Source organism: Trachypithecus francoisi, unplaced genomic scaffold (assembly GCF_009764315.1).
Source record: "Trachypithecus francoisi isolate TF-2019V2 unplaced genomic scaffold, Tfra_2.0 Lachesis_group0, whole genome shotgun sequence".
Classification (NCBI taxonomy): domain Eukaryota; kingdom Metazoa; phylum Chordata; class Mammalia; order Primates; family Cercopithecidae; genus Trachypithecus; species Trachypithecus francoisi.
In genome coordinates this window covers 181,564,342-181,587,321 of record NW_022681453.1, presented here as the reverse complement: position 1 = coordinate 181,587,321, position 22,980 = coordinate 181,564,342, and the positions used below count along the sequence as shown (strand labels likewise).

At 48.8% G+C, this 22,980-nt stretch overlaps 2 protein-coding genes across 2 annotated transcripts in view; one reads left to right on the top strand and one right to left on the bottom strand.

Annotated features, from left to right (window-relative positions):
- The window catches only part of TRIM71 (tripartite motif containing 71), an 81,233-nt gene extending 67,357 nt beyond the window's left edge, over positions 1 to 13,876 (bottom strand). Inside the window, exon 1 of the mRNA XM_033212908.1 lies at positions 12,541 to 13,876. Coding sequence (XP_033068799.1) covers positions 12,541 to 13,392 — 852 coding nt within the window. The 5' untranslated portion in view covers positions 13,393 to 13,876. The remainder of the gene's footprint in view (positions 1 to 12,540) is intronic.
- A 259-nt stretch (positions 13,877 to 14,135) lies between these two features.
- Positions 14,136 to 16,895, top strand: LOC117084312. The gene has a single exon (XM_033212909.1). It carries the CDS (start codon positions 14,348 to 14,350, stop codon positions 14,849 to 14,851), a length of 504 nt encoding a protein of 167 aa, XP_033068800.1. The 5' UTR covers positions 14,136 to 14,347; the 3' UTR covers positions 14,852 to 16,895.
- The last annotated feature ends 6,085 nt before the right edge of the window (positions 16,896 to 22,980 follow it).

Below are 22,980 nucleotides of genomic sequence, written 5' to 3'. Positions count from 1 at the left end.
CCCAGTTTCAAGCCATCCTCCTGTCTCGGCTTCCCAAAGTGCTGGGATTACAGGAATAAGCCAATGTGCATGGCCAACTTTAGCGTTTAAATCTCATCTAGTAATTTAAATAAGGCCACATATAAAGTGGCCATATAGGGAAGTAGAGAATCCCCTCCCAGCAATTCACCTTTTCCTTTTCAGTTTTATATTCCCAGTCAAACCACAAGACTAAAGCAAGGAACAGAATATAGACTGCTCTTACACATCTTCAGCGAAGAGCACAATTCACACTGAGCAGAAATAGGCATTCAAATATTTTGATGGCAAATTTTAATACATCAAGTTCTGTCAGCAATGAGGAACTGCCCAAGTTATTTCACGGCATCAAATACTGCTTGGCCATCAACCAAAACATATCTTTTAAGGAAGATAACGGCCGGGTGCAATGGCTCATGCCTGTAATCCCAAGCACTTTGGGAGGCCAAGGAGGGCAGATTACTTGAGGTCAAGAGTTCCAAGACCTGCCTGGCCAACATGGTGAAACTCCATCTCTACTCGAAATACAAAAATTAGCCGGGTGTGGTTGCACGCGCCTGGCTACTGCAGAGGCTGAGGCAAGAGAATCACTTGAACCCGGGAGTCAGAGGTTGTAGTGAGCCGAGATCGCGCCATTGTACTCCAGCCTGGGCATCCCAGCGAGATTCTTTCTCCAAAAAAAAAAAAAAGGAAGATAAGCAACATTGTTTAATTTCATGAAAAGAAATTTTAGCTGTTTGGCTGCAACTTGCAGGAAAAGTTGAAGCCAAATTTTTTCATGATATTTACAGTTATGGGCACATACATTACAACATAAAATTTTCTACCTCTTTCAAACCACCTTCATGTGAAAGAGCTCCCCATAAATAGGTCTGGAAGATGTAGCCACCCCTATCACTCCCATCTTAAGGGTCAGAAATCAAGTCAGTTAAGTGACTTGTCCGAGGTCACACAGGGCAACACTAGGACTTAAATCCAGTCGTTATTCTATGGCTCATGGTCTTACCTATACCAAGAAGCTGTGAGCATTTTTCAAGCTACTCTTCCCCTTTCATCTCCAAAATCCCCCAACGGTCCCCCACCCCCATCTATATAATGTGGTTGGAAAAGTCCATCAAAACTCAACATTTGCAGGCAGGCACAGTGGCTCACGCCTGTAATTCCAACACTTTGGGAGGCAGAGGTAGGTGGATCACCTGAGGTCAGGAGTTCGAGACCAGCCTGGCCAACATGGTGAAACCCAGTCTCTGCTAAAAAAAAATATCAAAATTGGCCGGGCGCGGTGGCTCAAACCTGTAATCCCAGCACTTTGGGAGGCCGAGACGGGCGGATCACGAGGTCAGGAGATCGAGACCATCCTGGCTAACATCGTGGAACCCCCATATCTACTAAAAGATACAAAAAAAAAAAAAACTAGCCGGGCGAGGTGGCGGGCGCCTGTAGTCCCAGCTACTTGGAGGTTGAGACAGGAGAATGGTGTAAACCCGGGAGGCGGAGCTTGCAGTGAGCTGAGAACCTGCCACTGCACTCCAGCCCCCACTGCACTCCAGCCCGGGCGACAGACAGAGCCAGACTCTGTCTCAAAAAAATATATATATATATATCAAAATTACCCAGGCGTGGTGGCAGGCGCCTGTAATCCCAGCTACTGGGGAAGCTGAGGCACAAGATCGCTTGAACCCAGGAGGTGGAGGTTGCAGTGAGCCTAGATCGCGCCAATGCACTCCAGTTCCGGCAAAAAAACAAAACATACAAACAAAAACAACCCCTCAACATTTGGGGCAGGGGGAGGCATTCTATGGCTTGAAAACTAAGAAGTCTCCTTTGTTTCTGCAAAGGAATGAAGGCAGAGCTTGGGCATCTTCTGAGGGTCAAACCTAACTTGCATTAACTCATTGGAAGTTGACAATCAGGCAAAAGCTAGAATTGCTCCTTAAATCCACTGATATCGACAGAGGCCAGACTTGGTGTAAAAATCCCCACTCCATTAATGCCCAATTGCTCTGAGGTGTCGGGGCCAGGGTGAGAGGGCATGGGGACAGGAGCAGGAGGCGGGCTCCATTCCCGGCAATCTGGAATAGAATATGCCCAGAGGATGCACCGCACCCTGATACTATGAGATGTAGTTATCATTTCAAGAGATTAACAAAACTCAAAGCTTTCTCCCTCACTAAATTACCATTCTGGTAATACTTACTAAATTAATTTTGGAATGACAAGCAGTTTTTTGCAAGATGGTTACACTCAGTTTTTGGCTAAGAGACCAGAGCCCATTTATGCTTTTTAATTTTCTCCTTAATGACTTAGACTCCTTAATGACTTAGGTCAAAGCAAGAAGATAAAATAAAACAAACAAACAAACAAACAAAAAACACATGTAGAGGCTGGGCACAGTGGCTCACGCCTATAATCCCAGCATTTTGGGAGGCCAAGGCAGGTGGATCACCTGAGGTCAGGAGTTCAAGACCAGCCTGGCTAACATGGTGAAACCCCATCTCTACTAAAAATACAAAATTACCTGGGCATGGTGGCATGCACCTACAGTCCCACGTACCTGGAAGGCTGAGGCAAGAGAATGCTGGAACCCAGGAGGCAGAGGTTGCAGTGAGCCAAGATGGTGCCACTGCACTCTAGCCTGGGTGACAGAGCAAGACTCCATCTCAAAAAAAAAAAAAAAATTCAGGCAGTAAATTTAGTATTAAGCAGCTTTTTAAGGATTAATCTCTAAAAGCTACATTTGTCAGTAACACATGTTATTGTCACATAAATAGCAATGTGGAAAGAGTGCTAGACTAGGAGTCAGGACAGTTTCTGATCAAGTCATTTCATACCCCAGGACTCAGCATTCCCATTTGTAATGGAGAAGTTTCTTCTATGAAGACTTAAGGCCTTTCTTGTGACAATTTGATTCTTCTTCAGATGCCTCCTCCAATGCATGCACAGACACACAAAAACACACACAGACACAATACCATGACATTAATGCTTACTAAATATTCTAGTTGCAGAGATTAGACTGTTCCATTGAGCAAGTTGATCTGCTTCCTTGATATGCCACAGTTTCCCTTCCTCTCCCCAGCCCCCATACAATATCCTGGCTTTAAGGATTAGTGATGGTGGCAGGGCACGGTGGCTCATGCCTGTAATCCCAGCACTTTGGGAGGCCAGGCGGGTGGATCACAAGGTCAGGAGTTGGAGACCAGCCTGGTCAACACGGTGAAACCCCATATCTACTAAAAATACAAAAATTAGCGAGGCATGGCCGGGCACAGTGGCTCACGCCTGTAATACCAGAACTTTGGGAGGCAGGCGGATCACCTGAGGTCAGGAGTTCGAGACCAGCCTCACCAACACAGAGAAACCCTGTCTCTGTGGTGGCTCATGCCTGCAATCCCAGCTACTCGGGATCACACCATTCCACTCCAGTCTGGGCAAGAGTGAAACTCCGTCCCAAAAAAAAAAAAATTAGCCAGGCATGGTGGTCCATGCCTGTAGTTCTAGCTACTCAGAAGGCTGAGGCAGAAGAATCGCTTGAACCCGGGAAGCAGAGGTTGCAGTGAGCTGAGATCACACCACTGCACTCCAGCCTGAGTGATAGAGTGAGAGTCTGTGTCAAAAAAAAAAAAAAAATTAGTGTTTTCTAGTGGAGGGCAATGGCTCATGCTTGTAACCCCAGTACTCTAGGAGACTGAAGTAGGAGGATCACTATCACTTGAGGCCAAGAGTTCAAGACCAGCCTGGACAACAAAGTGAGAACCCCGTCTCTACAAAAAAATTAAAAAGAAAAATTAGTGGTTTTCAAACACATCATATAAAATGTAAACAGGGGCCAGGTGAGGTGGTTGATGCCTATAATCCCAGCACTTTGGGAGGACAGGCAGGAGGGTGGCTTGAGCCCAGGAGTCGGAGACAAGCCTGGGCAACATGGTGCAATCCAGTCTCTACAAAAAGAATTTTTTTTAATTAGCCAGGCTTCGTGGCATGCACCTTCTCTTAAGGTGGGAGGATCACTTGAGCCGGGAAGGTTGAGACAGCAGTAAGCTGTGATTGCACCACTGTACTCCAGCCTGGGTGACAAAGCAAGACTCCACCTCAAAAAAAAAAAAGTTTCAAATTGCCTTCAATTGTAGGGCACTGTGCTATAAGACTATATGTCAGCTCTAATCCTTCCAACACCGCAAAGAGTTACCCTCATTTTACAGATGCAAAAACTGCAAATAACACCATTTTAGTAATTATCCCAATCAGTCTCAAAAGAGTATGAAACGACTTCCCCAAATCCACTGGCATTTCAAGAAAAACATTTTAACTGCAAAAGGTTAGGACAAGAACAAAATGGCTGGCCAAACTTTCCAGAAGCAACAGCTACAGGATGCAGCAGCCAACAGATGTTTACAAAGGCTCTCATTCTCAGGGGCGCCTGACCTGATTGACCACTCAGGCTCCAAAGTCCATTCAAGGGCCCGTGGAATTCACAGGGTGTCAGAGCCAGAAGGATATGTCCTCAGTCTACACAACTGATCTGCATCCACTTTATTCTTTTTTGTGCCCACCGCTCTATTTAAAACCTATTCAAGTTGACAAAACGTGCTATTCTGCAGAAGCTCATATAAATGATCACAATCAAGAATCATGCCCCCTTGCAAGGCGTGGTGGCTCACGCCTATAATCCCAGCACTTTGGGAGGCTGAGGCGGGCAATCCTTGGAGACCAGCCTGGCCAATATGGCGAAACCCTGTCTCTATGACAAATACAAAATTAGCCAGGCATGGTGGTGCATGCCTGTAAACCCAGCTACTTATGAGACTGAGACAGGAGGATCGCTTGAACCCAGGAGGCAGAAGGTGCAATGAGCGGAGATCAGACCATTACACTCCAGCCTGGGCAACAGAATGAGATTCCACCTCAAAAAAAAAAAAAAAAAAATTATGGCCGGGCGCAGTGGCTCAAGCCTGTAATCCCAGCACTTTGGGAGGCCGAGATGGGCGAATCACGAGGTCAGGAGATCGAGACCATCCTGACTAACACGGTGAAACCCCGTCTCTACTAAAAATACAAAAAACTAGCCGGGCGAGGTGGCAGGCGCCTGTAGTCCCAGCTACTAGGGAGGCTGAGGCAGGAGAATGGCATAAACCCGGGAGGCGGAGCTCGCAGTGAGCTGAGATCCGGCCACTGCACTCCAGCCTGGGTGACAGAGCGAGACTCCACCTCAAAAAAAAAAAAAAAAAAAAAAAATTATCCCCCCACCCTTCATGACAAAGGACCTCATTCCCAATAATCACAACTTCAATATGCTAACATAATTACTGAAAACAATATTTTTATTGCTAAAGACTACTACTTCTATGTGGAAAATTGTTTTTGAGTGAAATACAACTGGCTGCTAATTTTTTGTCCCAACTGATAATTTAACTACAGCTTCATTAAAAGCAAACTCACGGCCGGGTGCGGTGGCTCACGCCTGTAATTTCAGCACTTTGGGAGGCCAAGGTGGGCGGATCACGAGGTCAAGAGATTGAGACCACCCTGACCAACATTGCTAACCATCCTGGCTAACTCGGTGAAACCGAGTCTCTACTAAAAAAAAATTACAAAAAAATCAGCTGGGCAGGCGCCTGTAGTCCCAGCTACTCAGGAGACCGAGGCAGGAGAATGGCGAAAACTCGGGAGGCGGAGCTTGCAGTGAACTGGGCAGAGATCAGGCCACTGCGCTCCAGTCTGGCAACAGAGTCTCAAAAAAACAAACAAACTCACCTGGCCGGGTGTGGTAGCTCACACCTGTAATCCCAGCACTTTGGGAGGCCAAGCTGGGTGGATGACTTGAAGTCAGGAGTTTGAGCCCAGCCTGACCAATGTAGTGCCACTACACTCCAGCCTGGGTGACAGAGCAAGACTCCCTCTCAAAAAAAAAAAAACCAGAACTCACCTGATGGGAATTAAAGTTCAGGTTAGGAACCATCTAGGATTAGAAAATCTACAGTAAGGATGACCAAAAACACTATTAGCCTAAGTCTAATATGAGTATCTCTAAAACTCAGGTTTGGATGGGAGTTCGTTTTTGTTTTTGAGACATAGCCTTGTTCTATTGCCCAGACTGGAGTGCAGTGGCACAATCCTGGCTCACTGCAACCTCCGCCTCCCAGATTCAAGTGATTTTCCTGCCTCAGCCTCACTAGCTGGGATTCGCCCGGTTAATTTTTGTAATTTTAGTAGCAAAGGGGTTTCACCATGTTAGTCAGGCTGGTCTCCCACTCCAGGCCTTATGTGATCTGCCCACGTCGGCCTCCCAAAGTGCTGGGATTACAGGCATAAGCCACCGCACCCCGCCCTGGATGGCAGTTGAGTGGGATTGTCCCCCATTTCATTTCATTCTACCTTCAAAGCCAGTTGTAAGTAAACTGCATTTATCTACACCATGAGGAAGGCAAGAAACGGCATGGGAGAGGCAAAGATTTACTTTGGAATACAGTTTAAGTCAAACAGTTTCAAATGTAAAGGGACACCACTAGGCCCCCTACTCCTCCCACTTTTTAGGTTGACAAGTCAGAGTCTTGTCAATCAAAACAGTCAATCTGGTTTCAGCCAACTCAGTTTGTGAGTATAGACAAAACCTCAAAAGGAGGGGAAAAATTTAGTATTGAACAAGTAGGAGGTCACATCAGCTTTAGAGGAAAGATGGATCAAGCTTACTCTTGCAAGCCACAATGCATGAAAGGTCAAGAAGAAAAGCGGTAACAGAGTAGGCTTCAATGGGTGGCATCTTGCTCCCTTAAGGCAAATGTAATTCTTTATCATTATCTTTCTCTTGCTCTCTTCCAAAATGGCAGAGATAGCAAAAACAGCCTTAGTGAGCCAGGCCTTTAACCTTTATTAGTTTTATGGGTGGGAGTGGGAGAATGGGGGAAGCAGTATTTTGAAACTGCCTGCATAGCATAGAATTCATCTCACCCTTTTGCCTAAGTGTCAAAACTGACACTGAAATGGTCCTTTATTTGCTAAGAATGAATACAGACAAAATAAACCTTGCCCTGTGTGGAGAATCGGACGGAGAAATGGCAAACCAGGTGACTTTTAGCACCAGAAATAACTCGGAGGGGGATAAATTTTAGACCTACAGAATTAATAAAAATTCTTCTTGAACCAGAAAAACTTACAAACACGTTTTACCCGGGCAAACCACTTCAAAAAACATTTTAGCCATTTCACCTCACTGACAGCTTCCACAAGAGCTAACTCCCTTACTATACATGCACGATTATTCGTTATTTTTTTCAGTAAAAAGACAAAAAGTCCAATTATGCTCATAATTTTACATGTGAGAAGAAAGTTACATCCATATTAAGTAGTACTTGAGAAACTACACATTTTAACCTCCTGAGATCCTTCTAGAAAGTAACTAACGGCCAGGCACAGTGGCTCACACCTGAATCCCAGCACTTTGGTAGGTCGAGGCAGGCAGAGCACCTTGAGGTCAGGAGCTCAAGACCAGCCTAGCCAACATGGCGACCCCTCGGCTCACCGCAACCTCCGCCTCCCGGGTTTCCCCATTTCAAGTACACCTATTTCACTTTGAAAACAATGTTGGCCGCGAGCCGTGGCTCCCGCCTGTAATCCCAGTACTTTGGGAGGCCGAGGCGGTCGGATCACGAGGTCAGGAGATGGAGACCATCCTGGCTAACACGGTGAAACCCCGTCTCTACTAAAAATACAAAAAAATTAGCCGTGCCTGGTGACGGGCGCCTGTACTCCCAGCTACTCGGGAGGCTGAGACAGTAGAATGGCATAAAACCGGGAGGCGGAGCTTGCAGTGAGCCGAGATGGCGCCACTGCACTCCAGCCTGGGTGACAGAGTGAGACTCCATCTCAAAAAAAAAAAGAAAAAAGAAAACAATGTCAATGATAAAGAACAAATACTATTGTCAAATGAAGACCTGGCAGTCTAGAAAAAGTACCCGTTTTGTTTCCAAATATCTTGTTTTCCAAAATGTATATTCCTAGAATTGGAAATTAAAATCTTGTATCAAATCTATGCAATCTCCAAATCACTATAGTTTATCTTTTCAAAGGAAGGAAACTGAACAAATAATCACAAAAGGTTTCCCAGACAGTGCTGATACCACAACAGCCTCCGTATTACTAGCACAGTTCATGACACGTTGTGCCTTCAAGGCAACCTCATCAGTACAGGCCTGCCAAACTAGCCATGGCCCCCCACTTCCTGAAGGTCCATGTTGAAAAATCCATTCCTATGCACTTTAGTGGAAATAGCTTAAACCCACAAAGGCTAAACAATTAACATATCAATAATGAACATTTCCCTCCTATATATTTTTATCAAGCATTCTCTGAATTCAATAGGCTTCCAAATGTCTACCTGCTGAACTGGATTCAAAGCAGCAACCTCTGTAACTATTTCCAAGGCACGTAAAGTTTGGTTTTCCAGACAGTAGGTGAGATGTCTGCACTCAAAAGACATATTCACCCAGTAGTGTAGAGCAGGTTGAAGGCAGGTAACAGAAATACTAGAATACCCATTTCTGTTCACTTTCTCTCCTTGTCCTTACTAAAAAAAAAAAAAAAAAAAAAAAAGCTGTTGAAATTAATATGAATCAATCAGATTCCAATTAAAATCCCAATTTCAGCTAGAAATTCTCAAAGTTTATCATAAATTTCACCAACTTAGTTACATCTGGTCACTTCTAAAGAAGGAAAAGATAGGACAGTATAAGTGGGAAATTTGTATTATGCTTTTAAAAATATTTTGGTATGGATTTTATAATTTAAGCAAGAACATGCATATAATTTAAAAATAAGCATGCATACACTGAGTATATGCACGCTCGAAAAAACTTAAGACTTTGGGAAAGGAGAATAATATACACTGGTGCTGAATACAGGTACAGTCCCATTTATGGTGACTTGCAAGATACAAAACAGAAATTCACACAACCACCGATTATTTTAGGCAGCAAACCTTGTTCCAAGAGTCTGAAGCCACTTTAAGTTTCCTGCCAGGAGACAGTCCCAGGGAGTGCTCAATGTTCAGGGTCAAATCAGGTTGGAATTCTAGAACTTTTATCTTCAGGTGGCATTTTAAAACCCAACACAGGGACCACATGGATACTATCAACACCTGCACCCCTTTTTCCAACCAGAGACTCCAGAAAATTCCACCCCGGGACCCGCCTAACTGGGAACAATATTGTCATCCTCGGGTGGGGTTGGCTACAATGTTTTCCAGGTGGCAACAATGTCACCCGCACTGCCCCTCACCACTAGTGACAGAAGCTTTCCTGGGTTCAAACCTTGCTCAACTTCCCGCCATTCACAGAATCCTGACGCTCAGCTTAGGCACAGAACACACCCAGGATTTCTGCTCCTGGTGTTGCCTCCAAGGCTGCAAAGGGCTCATGTCCTATGTGCCAAAAGCAAAACAATGCTAAAAGGCCACTTGTGAGCAACTGGAGCAGCGCTCACAACTCCCTAGTTGTGAAACTCTTCCTCCAAAACTCAAGCGAAGACCCTTCTCCATGACCAGAGGGGGCCGTGAACACCCCAGCGAGTGCCTGCAGGGAGAAGAGCAGCCGCCGGCCAGGCCACGTCCCCAGAGCCGAGGCAGGCTCCGGGCTAGCCGGGCGGCAGCACAGGCCCGTGGCGACTCTGCCTGCGCCCGCCTCTCCCGGGACCCGCGGCACGCAGCGGGCCCGAGGCCAGCTGTTCCGGGGACGGCGGCCTCGGATTCCCCGCCCGGATGCTGGCTGGGCCACGGAGCCTGTAGGTCTTTCGGACTCTGGAGGCACAGAACTAGTGAAAAGCCCCAACTATGCTGTTGAAATAAGCCAAAGAGAGTAGCAGCAAGCAAGTCTCATTATTTCGTTGAAAAACCCAAAGATGTCCAGGTTATCATCACTACGGCTTAAAGCCAATTGCTCAGACAAGACACCTCACTTGCCAATCCTAAGGAGACATTTCCAAGGGGACGCTTATGGAAGAAAGTCTCCTTGGGCAAGAGACCCTGCAGGCTGGGGTAGGGTGTTTGGGCCTCCTTCCCAAGGTCAGGTGGCCTTAGTAACTATAAGGAAAAGGTGTTGCTCTGAATTATTTAATGGAGCCTGTTGACAAGGGAAGTAACTCAGTTAAGGAGCTCGTCTTAAAAATTGAGGTAGACAGTATACACATTAAATAAGTGGATTTAGGCATTCAGTATACCACAGTCAAGATATGGGCCTATCATCCTCCAAATGTAAATGTCCTAAAGCTCCTTCCCAGCCAGAGGGATGTCCTTTTTAAAGGAACAATACTCTCAAACTGTTAACCTGATCACTTCCTTCAAAGAAAAGGAATTATTTAAGCTGTGGGTGGAACCGTTTATGAACCTCACTACCTGGCAGTGCTTTCTCTCCTAAACACTTGTCTTCTACTCAGAACACTGGTTTGTCACCTTTAATCTCAAATTTCTGGCGTTCTAAATCCAAGAATGAATAAAAGGGCCGAGCAATTAATTTCCAAAACGTTTTTTAATGAAAAGCTAAAGAGAGCAAGTAGAATCTTGCTCAAAACTGTGCAAATTTTATGTTAAGTCTTAGTTACTTCAACCTGACATTGCACATGCTAAAAAGTGAATCTGAAGCGCTTGGGAGTACCTCCCACCCAGGGTGAGTGGAGAGCTTCACTTCTCAATTCACACTCCCCAATGCAGTTTGAAGGGTTTTCTAATTTTAAAAGTGAATAAATCTTTTACAAGTCTGCCAACACTGAGCATCTACTGTTTCAGTCTAAATAAAAATATAGGTGGATCTTTAACTAGAAATATAAACAGACATTTAAACTAAAAGCACCTCTCAGGAAGGAAACTCCTGGATTCAACCCCATTTTACTCGCCCTGCATTTGATCCCAATCTGCAAGTGAACTGGCTCCATTTTTCTGTTCCTGGGATTTGGATCGGTATTTTACCTCAATCATTCATTTTTCTAAAAGTGCTTACAGAACATGAACCCATAATATGTTAAACTAGGAGTCCATTCAAAGTTTAAAAATGAAAACTGCCCCCTAGCTTCTTACCTAGAAAAAACTCTTTAAAAGGAGATGCCCACAACAAGTAGATTAGAATTTCAACTTTTTCCCAACAGGAGAAGCCAGCTAAAGGCCATCAGGCAATGGCTCCGCCCTCCTCCCCAAATAACAGGTTAGGAATGGAAAAGGTAGCAGCGCTGGGCTCACCTTTGCGGTGCTCGGTACCCACTCTCCAGCTCACACAGGCCATGACCCCCACTATGGTTTTTAAAGCCTCTGCAGTCTCCAGCTTACCCTATCAAGACTTTCACCCACACCCTCTCTCACCGGTCTACAGGTAGATCGCCCAAGTTACTGACCCCCTCCGGCAGAGCCCGCTTCTCAAGACTTTTGGCCTGACTTTTATTGGGTTCGGGGCAGTAGAAGATACTCGCGTAATACCAAAGGAAAGGAGAAAGGGTTCACACGGTGTGAAAAATAAGCAAAAGTTTACTCGACGGCCCAAAGGGCGAAATCAAGCTCGAGGGTTGCGATGTGGCCCTAAGACCCTTCGCACTCCGGCGTTCCAGCAGCGTACGGCTGCCTTGGTCTTTTCCAAGGAAGTCGAGGCCCTGGTTGAGCCGGGTGGATACCATTCCTAACCAGGGAAACCGGTTCCTGTAGGGCTTGGAGTCCGGGCAGGCGGGCGCGGCCCAAGAGACTCAGGCGGGTGAAGGTAACGTCGTCGTCCCCTTATTCTGCTTCTATCTCGGGGTGGAGCCGTGGGCCTACGAACGGCGATTTCACGCTAGCAGAGTTCAGGGGCCAGAACACGCATTTCAAACAATATAGGAAACAGCCACGGAGAGAGAAGGGCTTAAGACGCGGGCCTTTGGCCCTCAAAGATCCACAGACTCTCCCACTCTTACCCAACATAAGGAGGCAAGGACTACCATGCTGTCCCAGCAACAAAAAAACCAGTCTCTCCCTCCCTCCCCAGTGCGCACGCGGAAACCAGGTCTACGGAGGCACACCAACTCCACGCACTCACCCACACAACCACCACACAACCATCTCTTCCGGGCTCACGCCCTATCTTAAAGGCAACAACCTATGAGTTTTCCAAACAAAAAGCTGAAAATAAAGGAGCGCCTTCTCATCACGTTGGGAGGCCTCTGGCGTGCCCGCGCCAGGAGGCCACGTCTACACAAACACACCTCTGTCTTCCCAACTCATGCCTAACTGAAGACGATTGCCGCGTTTTGCCACACACAAACTAAAATCGGAAAAGGGAGGATCCCACGCTATGGGATATTTCGGGGCCCCTCGCGACACTTACACAGAATCCACTTCCACAGACTTCCCAGGTCATGATCTACTTTAGTAGCGAGGACTGCCACGTAGCTAAAGGAAATACAAAGCAAATCCGGAGAGGGCCTCCTCCCCTCGCTATGGGACCGGCCGGGAGATCCCTGTTGAGCACACACGCAGTTATCTGGTGAACGCAAACACACGCCCCACGCACTCACCTCGTCGTCGTGGTGCTGGCAGAAGCCGAGGCGCTCGGGAAACACTGAGAGGATGGAGAAGGGCGGGCCGGGAAAGGGCGGCCCGAGCCCCAGCTGCTGCGCCGCTGCCGCGGCACCGGGACCCGGCGGGCCGCGCTCGATGTAGTGGTCCTTGGTGAGGCGCACGCGCTGGTGCGCTCGGACGCAGTTGTCGCACAGGTGCTCTTGGCAGTCGAGGCAGCGCGAGGAAGCTGCGTTGCCCTCATCGCACGAGCTGCAGCCGTGAGGCCGGCGCAGCAGCAACGCCGACGGGGAAGCGGCCGGGCCGCCGGGTGCCGAGCGGGAAGCCGCGGGCGGCTGCGGTGCCTGCGGGAGTGGCGGTGCGGAGGCGGACGCGCGCGGGTGCGCGTGGTGACCGTGGTGCCGGTGGTTGCTGTGGCCGCCGGCGCCCGCCGGAGCGCCGGCGCGCCCGTTCTTGGGCGGCGGCTCGTCGGCAGTGGCCACCACCGCGTCAAGCAGGTTGCTGAGCAGGAAGGCGGACGAAGGCAGCGCGTCCATGCCCGCCGCCTCTGTTAGTACTACTTTCTGGTCGCACACCGGGCAGCGCAGCTTGAGCGGCTCTCCAGGCGCGCCGCCGCCCGCCGCCGGCAGCCGGTGCGCCTCGAGGCAGGGGCGGCAGAAGGCGTGCAGGCAGGGTAGGACGTGTAGGCGGCGCGCCGCCGCCCCAGGGCCCCCGCCGCCGCCCCCCGACGACGTGGACGTCTGCGAGGACGACGACGACGCGGACGAGTTGGAGGAGAGCGGCGCCGGCGAGCCGCACATCTCCTTGCACAGCAAGCAGATCTGGAAATCGGTCTCGGGGAACGAAGCCATTTGCAACCTAGCCCGGAGGAGGGAGGAGACCAGAGAGGAAGAGGAGGAGGAGGAGGAGAGAGCGGACGAGGTGGGTGGGGGAGCCACCGACTCACTCAGAAAAATGCATCGATGAGGCCTGCAATCCGGGAGCCGGCACCAGAGCAGCGCTGCCCGCTTGGCTTCGCCACGTCCGGCCCGAGCGCTGCCACCCCCGACACTGCAGGCATTAAATGCCACTATCCAGCGGCAACACAGATTCCTCCGGATAACTTGGGGGCCGCGTGCCTTCCGAAGAGAGAAGACCGGAACAAGCGCCAACCGGCGAGAGGCGAGCGGGGGCAGGGAGGTCGGAAGACTCCCCGGAGCAGCTGGGGCTTCGCTTCGCGGTAGCCGAAAGGAGTTCCCAAAAGGAGAGTTCGCTGTGCAGTCCCAGTCCCAGTCCTGGCGAGAGCAGAATTTGGTTCCACGAGTATTTGGTGCGTTGCTTTTCTTTAAACGAATCTAGTCTGTTCTTGGGAGGGGAAGGCGCCCCAAACTAGTAAAGGCGGGAGCGGCGCGTCGCCAAGCCGGTGTCTCCCCGCGCGACGCCGGCCGCCCCGCCGCATGACGCGGCGGCTAGGGGCTCCTGGGTGGCCCGGCGTGCTGCGCTTGGGGCTTGCGCACCGCCAGGCGCGGCCTCGTCTGCAGGGCGGTGGGCCCCGCAGCAGCTGCAGCTCGTGGTGGCCCAGCTGCGGCCGCACGCGTGCAGTACGCACGCGCGTCCCACGCGCCTCGAGTCTCCCGCGCGCCTGCCCAGCCGGGCCGCGGCTGCCCGCGCTTAACACGCACGCGCGCCCCACGCGGCCCGGAGCCCTCGTGCCCCCGCCTGCCTGGCCTGGGCGCTTCCCGCACGCTCCTTCCCCTTCGGCTTAGCGCGCGGGGCCGCAGGTCCCCGCGGGCCGCCCTGAATTATTCATCGGCAGGAAGATATTAGATGTACCCGCTCCGCGCGGGCCGTCGTGCAATGCTATCCGAGCTCCGCGCGCGCCCTGCGCCCCTCCTCCTCCTCACGTCCGTCCTCTCTGAAACCTTGGCAGCGAAGGGGGATCACATTTCCTTTGTCATTGGGCCATTTCGCCCTCGCCTTGGTCCCCCCTCCGATCCCGAGCCTCGGGGATGGAGGCTTCTCTCAGGCGCGCTGGAATCAGTGGAACCGGCAACAGCTCGGCGCGGCGAGCTCGGGAGCCGCGTGGCCAACGCCGCCGGATCGCGCCCGCGTCATCTTCTTTCTGAAACGAATCGCCGATCCGGACGCGGGTGGCCTCGGCCGCGCTGCGCCTACCGGGCTTTGCTCCCGCCGTGCCCCGGCCTCCTGGGGCTTTGCACAACTCCCCCAATTCGGGTTGCGTGCGCGCGCGCGCGCCCCCTCTTTCTCTGCTTTGCCGCCTCTTCCTCCTCCTCCTCCTCTTCTCTTCAGTACGCCGGTTATTGGGACTGATCGGAATTCGGAATCCTTTTAATCTCCAAAGGAGCAAACTCACTTCCGCCCGAGTGCTGGGAGGGGGCTGGGGGAGGGGAGGCAGGGGAGGGGGCTCCAGGCAAACAGGAAACATTAGCCCTCTCAGCACGGCCCGCTTTTGTGTGCTCCCTCCCTCCTCCCTCCAACCTCCTCCCTTCTCCCGGCCGCTGGGGAGATGAACGCCCCCGGGCTTCAGTGTGACGACCTTTGAAACCTTCTGAGAGAGGAGCAGAGAACGACTCTTCCGTTTATTTAAAAAAGAAAAGATTTCATTCTGAATCCCTGGCTCAACCGAGACTAATATCCACTGCCTTGGAGATCTCGGTTTTTACCCACCTTTTCTTTTTTTCTTTTTACGTTTTTTTAAAGGACTCTGCGTATCTGTGATCACCAAAACATCACACGGTTGTGTGCAGTTGGATGCGTGGAATTAAGCGAATCTGAATTCTGATCGGCAGAGGGGCCAGAGTTCCCTTTTGAGTTTTAATGGGACTGGGGGGAAGCAGGGGGCAGCTGTTCTGGGGAGGCGACCTGGTGATGGCCCCGCAGCCATCTGGGTGGTGCCCGAGGCCGCCTGAGCGGTTCTGGGAGAGAAACTTGCATGGCCCTGGAGAGAGACTCACTTGGAAGGGCAAGGAGAGCCACTTACCAGGATTTAGGTAGTATCTGGCCTGGAGGCCAACGGGGTAAAAATTGTCCCCTTCTTAACACTATCTCGCTGTTAGTGATACCCTATTTAACCTGGTACAGGCAACAACCTGATGACTCTCAAAAACATCGTGTTGTGAGAAAGAACCCAAACACAAAAGAGTTCATACTGCGTGATTCCATTTCCAGGAAATTCTAGAACAGACAGCTAAGCTATGGGGAGTGGAAAAGTACTCTTGGGGATGAGGAGGTATTGACTGGGAAAGGGCATGAAGGAACCTTCTGGGGTAGTGAAATAAAAATAGATTGCCATGTGTGTACATTTGTCAAAACTTATAAATGCCATTTGAGATCTGTGCACAATTTCACTGTTTATACTTCGATAAGCAATTTAAAAAACACGTCGGTGTCCAACCTTCATAACTATGCCTGGATCATAAAGAAGGAGACATTTTAAAATACACTACGTGGAACTCCCCAGCTCCTCTGGTTTTGCTCATTGGAATCCATGGGATGATCACCCTGGAAAGAGCCCTTAAATCAACCGAGCTAGACACGTGCTGAAGGCCCTAGGAAGCTGCAGAAGTACCTCTCCAAAAGGATGAAGCCATCTCAGGGGCCAGGGTGCTGTCCTGTGATGGGAGCATTTCCCAGGCTAAGGAAGAGCCTGGCAGCCCCACCAGGAATGCCTAAGCCCTCAGCTCCCCCCAGAGCTCCCTCCTCAGCACCTGGAGCAAAGCGAAGATCAGTGAACATTTACTGAAATGTGTAAGGAGTGAAAAATTACTGATCAAATAAAACCAAAACAGAGCCCCTCCTTTGCCAAACGAAGAAGCAAACTTTGTATAATTGAAAAATTAAAGAGGAAGCTTCTCATGCCACCATCTATTGCCTAAGCAATGTATTTCTTCCATAATTTGAGACCTGTGTGGAAACATGGAATGCTCACATGAATCAATGCACTCCTATAATTTTTTAACCATAATTTTCTACCATACTGGCCTTGCCACAGAGATGTTTCATGTAATTTTGTTTCGTTTCTTTTCCTTTCTTTGATTGTTTTTCCTTCTCTTTTAAAAAACAAAAACAAGAGGAAAACAGATGGGGGAAGAGAATTGCCAGAAGGAAGATGGCCCCAGAGGGTCAGAGGAGGGATGGTGCAGACCTGCTGTCTCCCTCTTAGCTTGGCCCCACCCACCACCAAAAAAAAGAAAGAAAGAAAAAGAAAAGATGACAAGGAAAAAAACCTCAATCGTCCTCCTGATCCTGGTCCTAAGACTCAACATGTATTTTGAAAACGAGTAGCAGAGGTGGTGTGTCAGCTGAGCCATCACGGAGGAGCAGGAAGGCTGTAACTCCAGAAAGAGGAATCAAACTTGACAGCGGTTTGTGGGTTTGTTTCCTGGGGACCATTGCTCAGAGGAAAAAAAAAAAAGGAAGAAAAGAGAGAGAAGTGGGGGTGAGGTTTGATTTCTCATCATGAAGTAGCTTGCTTGCTTTCTTTTCTTGAATTGACAGCACATTGCCAGGCAGCAGGCCTGTAGTGTAAATTGTTAAATTAGCACATTCCTAATTTTGTTTAACAATTTTTTAGCACCAGTAGGAAAGAGGGAAATCTTTAAATCAACTAATTTAACCCCTCTTGTATAAGAAATACAGCTCATAGCTATGATTTTTTTTTAATATGGCATAGTGACAGTATTTGAATCTAATAAGGCTTTCTACAGCTTATCCGTGAGAAGCCAGAGCTACACATCCAGATGAGGAGCCAAAGACACGGTCCACTGCTATAAACTACATTGTATTAAATTTTTCATTGCCATCCTAGCTAATAAACACCCTTTGTTAGCAAAGGAGGAGGAGTGCAGGCTTCCAGTTTTTCCTCCACTCGTTTACATTTGAAAGGGAGTCTATATGCCTTCAAGAATCCTTAAATCATCTTGTAGTTTAATAATTAATCATTTTTTAAAAGAAACCAAAAATACAAAAAATTAGCCGGGTGTGGAGGCAGGCGCCTGTAATCCCAGCTATTTGGGAGGCTGAGGCAGGCGAATTCCTTGAACCCAGGACCCAGAGGTTGCAGTGAGCTGAGATTGTGCCACTGCACTCCAACCTGGGTAACAGAGCAAGACTCCGCCTCAGAAAAAAAAAGCCCTAAAATTATATAAGCAATACATTCTCACTCTTTCTTGAATTCGCCTGTAGCCGTGTTTTGTATTCAAAGGTGACACTAGCTTCTGCCACTCTCAGACCTTGGGGTGGGGGGTTAGGCCACATTTCCATCTAAGCGACTTTGCATCTGCTTTCTTCATCTGATCCTTTAATTAAATATTCCATGCACCCGCTTGTTTTGATGTCAAAATTGCACCTTTCACCATCATCCTCAGGGTGCATTTAGATAACTTTTAAGTCCATAAATCATCAGAGTATTTTTTTAAACATTAAACCAACATTACATCATAATTACTATTTTGAACGATGGCAGGGGGTGAAGGGATGGGGGAGGTGACCAGCCTAACCTACTGAATCATTGCCTGCATCCTGCCAGTTAAGGGGGGATGGAGTTCTTACACACCAGGCCAACTCTTCACTCCAGCCTGACTCTGGCCTTGGAATCATTAACAGAGTATGTCAGCTGCTTTCAACAAACCTGAGTCCAGAACAGCAACATGTCAGATGATATCATGGAAGCTCTGGTCACCTAGAACTTTATAAATTAGAAAAGAGAAACCCGAATTGCACATATAAAAGGTAAAAGTAAATATCTAGCTTTGGTGGTTACAGAACTCAGCTAAACTAACACTTCATCTCTACTACTCTTTTTTTTTTTTAGAGACAAGGTCTTACTGTATTGCCCAGGCTGGTCTCAAACTCCTGGCCTCAAGCAATCCTCCTGCCTCAGCCACCCAAAGTGCTGGGACTACAGACTTGAGAGCTCCACCACGCTTAACTGGAGCTTTGGACAAGTTACCTAACCCTTTGGTGCCTCAAAATTTTTTTTTTTTTTTTGAGACAGAGTCTCGCTCTGTCGCCCGGGCTGGACTGCAGTGGCCAGATCTCAGCTCACTGCAAGCTCCGCCTCCCGGGTTCACGCCATTCTCCTGCCTCAGCCTCCCGAGTAGCTGGGACTACAGGTGCCCGCCACCTCGCCCGGCTAGTTTTTTGTGTTTTTTAGTAGAGACGGGGTTTCACCGTGTTAGCCAGGATGGTCTTGATCTCCTGACCTTGTGATCCGCCCGTCTCGGCCCCCTAAAGTGCTGGGATTACAGGCGTGAGCCACTGCGCCCGGCCTGGTGCCTCAAATTTTTAATACATATAATGAGAATGATACAGGTACCTGACTATCAGGGTTAAATGGGTTACTAAATGTACAGTGTTTAGTATAATACCAAGCATGTGTAAGTGTTCAATAAATGTTCACTGCTTTTTGTTTGTTTGTTTGTTTTTGAGATGGAGTCTCCTTCTGTCACCAGGCTAGAGTGCAGTGGCACAATTTTTGCTCACTGCAACCTCTGCCTCCCAGGTTCAAGCAATTCTGCCTTAGCCTCCCAAGTGGCTAGGACTACAGGAGCATGTCACCATGCCCAGCTAGTTTGTTTGTATTTTTAGTGGAGATGGGATTTCACCATGCTGGCCAGGCTGGTCTTGAACTCCTGCCTCATGATTCACCTGCCTCAGCCTCTCAAAATTCTGAGATTACAGACGTGAGCCACGGCGCCAGGCCCCACGTTCACTGTTTTTTAATCATTGGTATTCACTGTGTGCAGTGGTTCACGCCTGTAATCCCCACTCTCATGGAGGCAGAAGCGGGAGGATAGCTTGAGCCCAGGAGTTCGAGACCTACCTGGGTAATATAATGAGACCTCGTTCTCCACAAAAAGGGGGGAAAAAAAGAAAAAAAAAGTATAATAATTGGTATTCAGCAGAGTGGTTTGCAAATTGCCTGCCGACCCTTAATTTTGTCATTGTCTAATCACTACCCTCCCCTGGACCTCAGCATCTCACACAACAAACCACATCCTCCTTCTCCTCCATCAATGAAAGTTGCAGTCTTGCCTCCTGTCATTCCCAGCTCAAGACCCCAAAGTGGCTACCTGCTGCCAACCATTTTAAAGCTAAACTGTCATTCTGGATTTTTGAAAATGAAATTTGTGTCTTTCATAATAAGGGTAAAAACAATGAAAGTTTTTTTTTTTTTTTTTTTGAGACGGTGTCTGGCTCTGTCGCCCAGGCTGGAGTGCAGTGGCCGGATATCAGCTCACTGCAAGCTCCGCCTCCCGGGTTTACGCCATTCTCCTGCCTCAGTCCCCGGAGTAGCTGGGACTACAGGCGCCCGCCACCTCGCCCGGCTAGTTTTTTGTATTTTTTAGTAGAGACGGGGTTTCACCATGTTAGCCAGGATGGTCTCGATCTCCTGACCTCGTGATCCACCCGTCTCGGCCTCCCAAAGTGCTGGGATTACAGGCTTGAGCCACCGCGCCCGGCCGAAAGTTTTTTTAAAATATAGGCTGGGCGTGGTGGCTCATGCCTGTGATTCCAGCACTTTGAGAGGCCGAGGAGGGCGGATTGCTTGGGCCCGGTAGTTCGAGACCAGCCTGGGCAACATGAGGAAAACCCATCTCTACAAAAAATACGAAAAACTATCCGAGCTGGGCATGGTGGCTCACCGAGGCAGGCAGATCACCTGAGGTCAGGAGTTCAACACCAGCCTGGCCAACATGGTGAATCCCTGTGTCTACTAAAAATACAAAAATTAGCCGGACGTGGTGGCACACGCCTGTAATCCCAGATACTTGGGAGGCTGAGGTAGGAGAATCGCTTGAACCCGGGAGGTGGAGGTTGCAGTGAGCTGAGATCGTGCCACTGCACCCCAGACTGAATTACAGGGCGAGACCTTATCTCAAATAAATAAATAAATAAATAAAGCAGAAAAATAAAAAGATATATAAATCAATATATGCTGTTAAGCCTGACCAGCTTCTTACTCCAAATGCTGCCTGATTTTGTAGCTGAAAAATTTTATGCCATTTATTCATCCTTGTTTGGCCTAATCCTGTCTTTCACTCATTCCTTGACTTCACCTGCTGTAGAATTCAAGGACTACCCTTTTACCTAGAAAAGGTAACTCAGGTGCTTAACCTGGCAGCCGAGGACCTCTCTAGTCTCATAACTCCCTGTCCAGCATTGCTTCCTTTTTTTGTTTGTTTTTAAATTTAATTTAATTTTTTTTTTTTGAGAGAGAGAGTCTGCTCTGTCACCAGGCTGGAGTACAGTGGCGCAATCTTGGCTCGCTACAACCTCTACCTCCCAGGTTCAAGTGATACTCCTGCCTCAACCTCCCGAGTAGCTGAGATTACAGGCATGCACCACCATACCAGCTAATTTTTTTATTTTTAGTAGAGATGAGGTTTCACCATGTTGGCCAGGCAGGTCTCAAACTCCTGACCTCAGGTGATTAAACCGCTTCAGCCTTCCAAAGTGCTGGGATTACAGGCGTGAGCCACCGTGCCCGACTCAGTATTATTTCCATCACTCTTCCACACAAGGCCCACCTACAACCATCATATACCCAGACTCAACTGCTTAGGACCCATTATGGCTTCCTTTTTTATTTTGCATCATTATTATTATTATTATTATTATTATTAGAGACAGGGTCTCACTGTGTTGTCCAGGCTGGAGTGCACTTGTGCCATCATAGCTCTGCCTGGCAGTTCCAACTCAGCCTTTTCCCTCCTCCCAGAACATGACTACTTTGATTAATAAAGCATGGCAGAAGTAATGCTATTTCAGGTCCAGGCCTAACCTTTAAGATAATTGGCAGCTTCCACCTTGGTCTCTCATAGCCTGAGCCACGATGTAAGAAGTCTGACCTTCCTTCTAGAGAGACCACATGAAGAGGCTCAGAATCTCCACGAAGGACAGGGACCCACTGGAGCCCAGCCTTCCAGCTGTCCCTGCCAAGGTGGTAGGTGTAAGAGTGAAGCCATCTTGAAACCTCCATCCTTGCACATCCCACCCAGCCAAGCCTGTCTGAATTCCTGATCCACAAAATTGTGAAACATAATGGTATGACTGTTGCTTTAAGCCACTATATTTTGGGGTCATTTGCTGCAGCACAGGAATAAATAATTGGGACATCTGTTACTCCCAGCTCTTCTTCTTTTTTTTAGATAGGTCTTGCTCTGTTGCCCAGGCTGGAGTACAATGGCACAGTCTAGGTTTACTGCAACCTCCGCCTCCCAAATTCAAGTGATTCTCCTGCCTCAGCCTCCCGAGTAGCTGGGATTACAGGCGTACACCACCACACCCAGCTAATTTTTTAATTTTTTGTAGACAAGGGGTTTCACCATGTTGGCCAGGCTGGTCTCAAACCTCTGACCTCCTGATCCACCCTCCTCAGCCTCCCAAAGTACTGGGATTACAGGCTTGAGCGACAGTGTCCGGCCACTCCCAGCTTTTTTTAAAAAAACAGCTTCATTGGCCAGGCACAGTAGCTCATACCTGTAATCCCAGCACTTTGGGAGGCCAAAGAAGGAGGATCTCATGGGCCCAGGAGTTTGAGACCAGCCTGAGCAACACAGCAGGACCCTCATCTCTACAAAACATTTAAATTAAAGAAAAAATTTTTAAGGCCGGGCATGGTGGCTCACACCTGTAATCCCAGCATTTTGGGAGGCTGAGGCGGGTGGATCACGAGGTCAGGAGATTGAGATCATCCTGGCCAACATGGTCTCTACTAAAAATACAAAAATTAGCCGAGCATGGTGGTGCGCGCCTGCAGTCCTAGCTACTCAGGAGGCTGAGGCAGGAGAATCGCTTGAACCCAGGAGGCGGAGGCTGCAGTGAGCTGAGATAGCACCACTGCACTCCAGCCTCGGCAACAGAGCGAGACTCTGTCTCAAAAAAAAAAAAAAAATGGGGGAAGTCTTCTTTTTTTCTTTTTTCTTTTTTTATTTTGAGACAGAGTCTCGCTCTATTTCCCAGGCTGGAGTGCAGTGGCGCCATCTCGGCTCACTGCAGCCTCCACCTCCCGGGTTCACGCCATTCTCCTGCCTCAGCCTCCTGAGTAGCTGGGACTGTAGGTGCTCGCCACCACGCCCAGCTAATTTTTTGTTTTTTGTTTTTGTTTTTGTTTTAGTTTTTGTTTGAGACACAGTCTTGCTCTGTCACTCAGGCTGGAGTGCTGTGGCCGGATCTCAGCTCACTGCAAGCTCCGCCTCCCGGGTTCATGCCATTCTCCTGCCTCAGCCTCCCGGGTAGCTGGGACTACAGGTGCCGCCACCTCGCCCGGCTAGTTTTTTGTAGTTTTTAGTAGAGACGGGGTTTCACCGTGTTAGCCAGGATGGTCTCGATTTCCTGACCTTGTGATGCGCCCGTCTCGGCCTCCCAAAGTTCTGGGATTACAGGCTTGAGCCACCGCGCCCGGTTAATTTTTTATATTTTTAGTAGAGACAGGG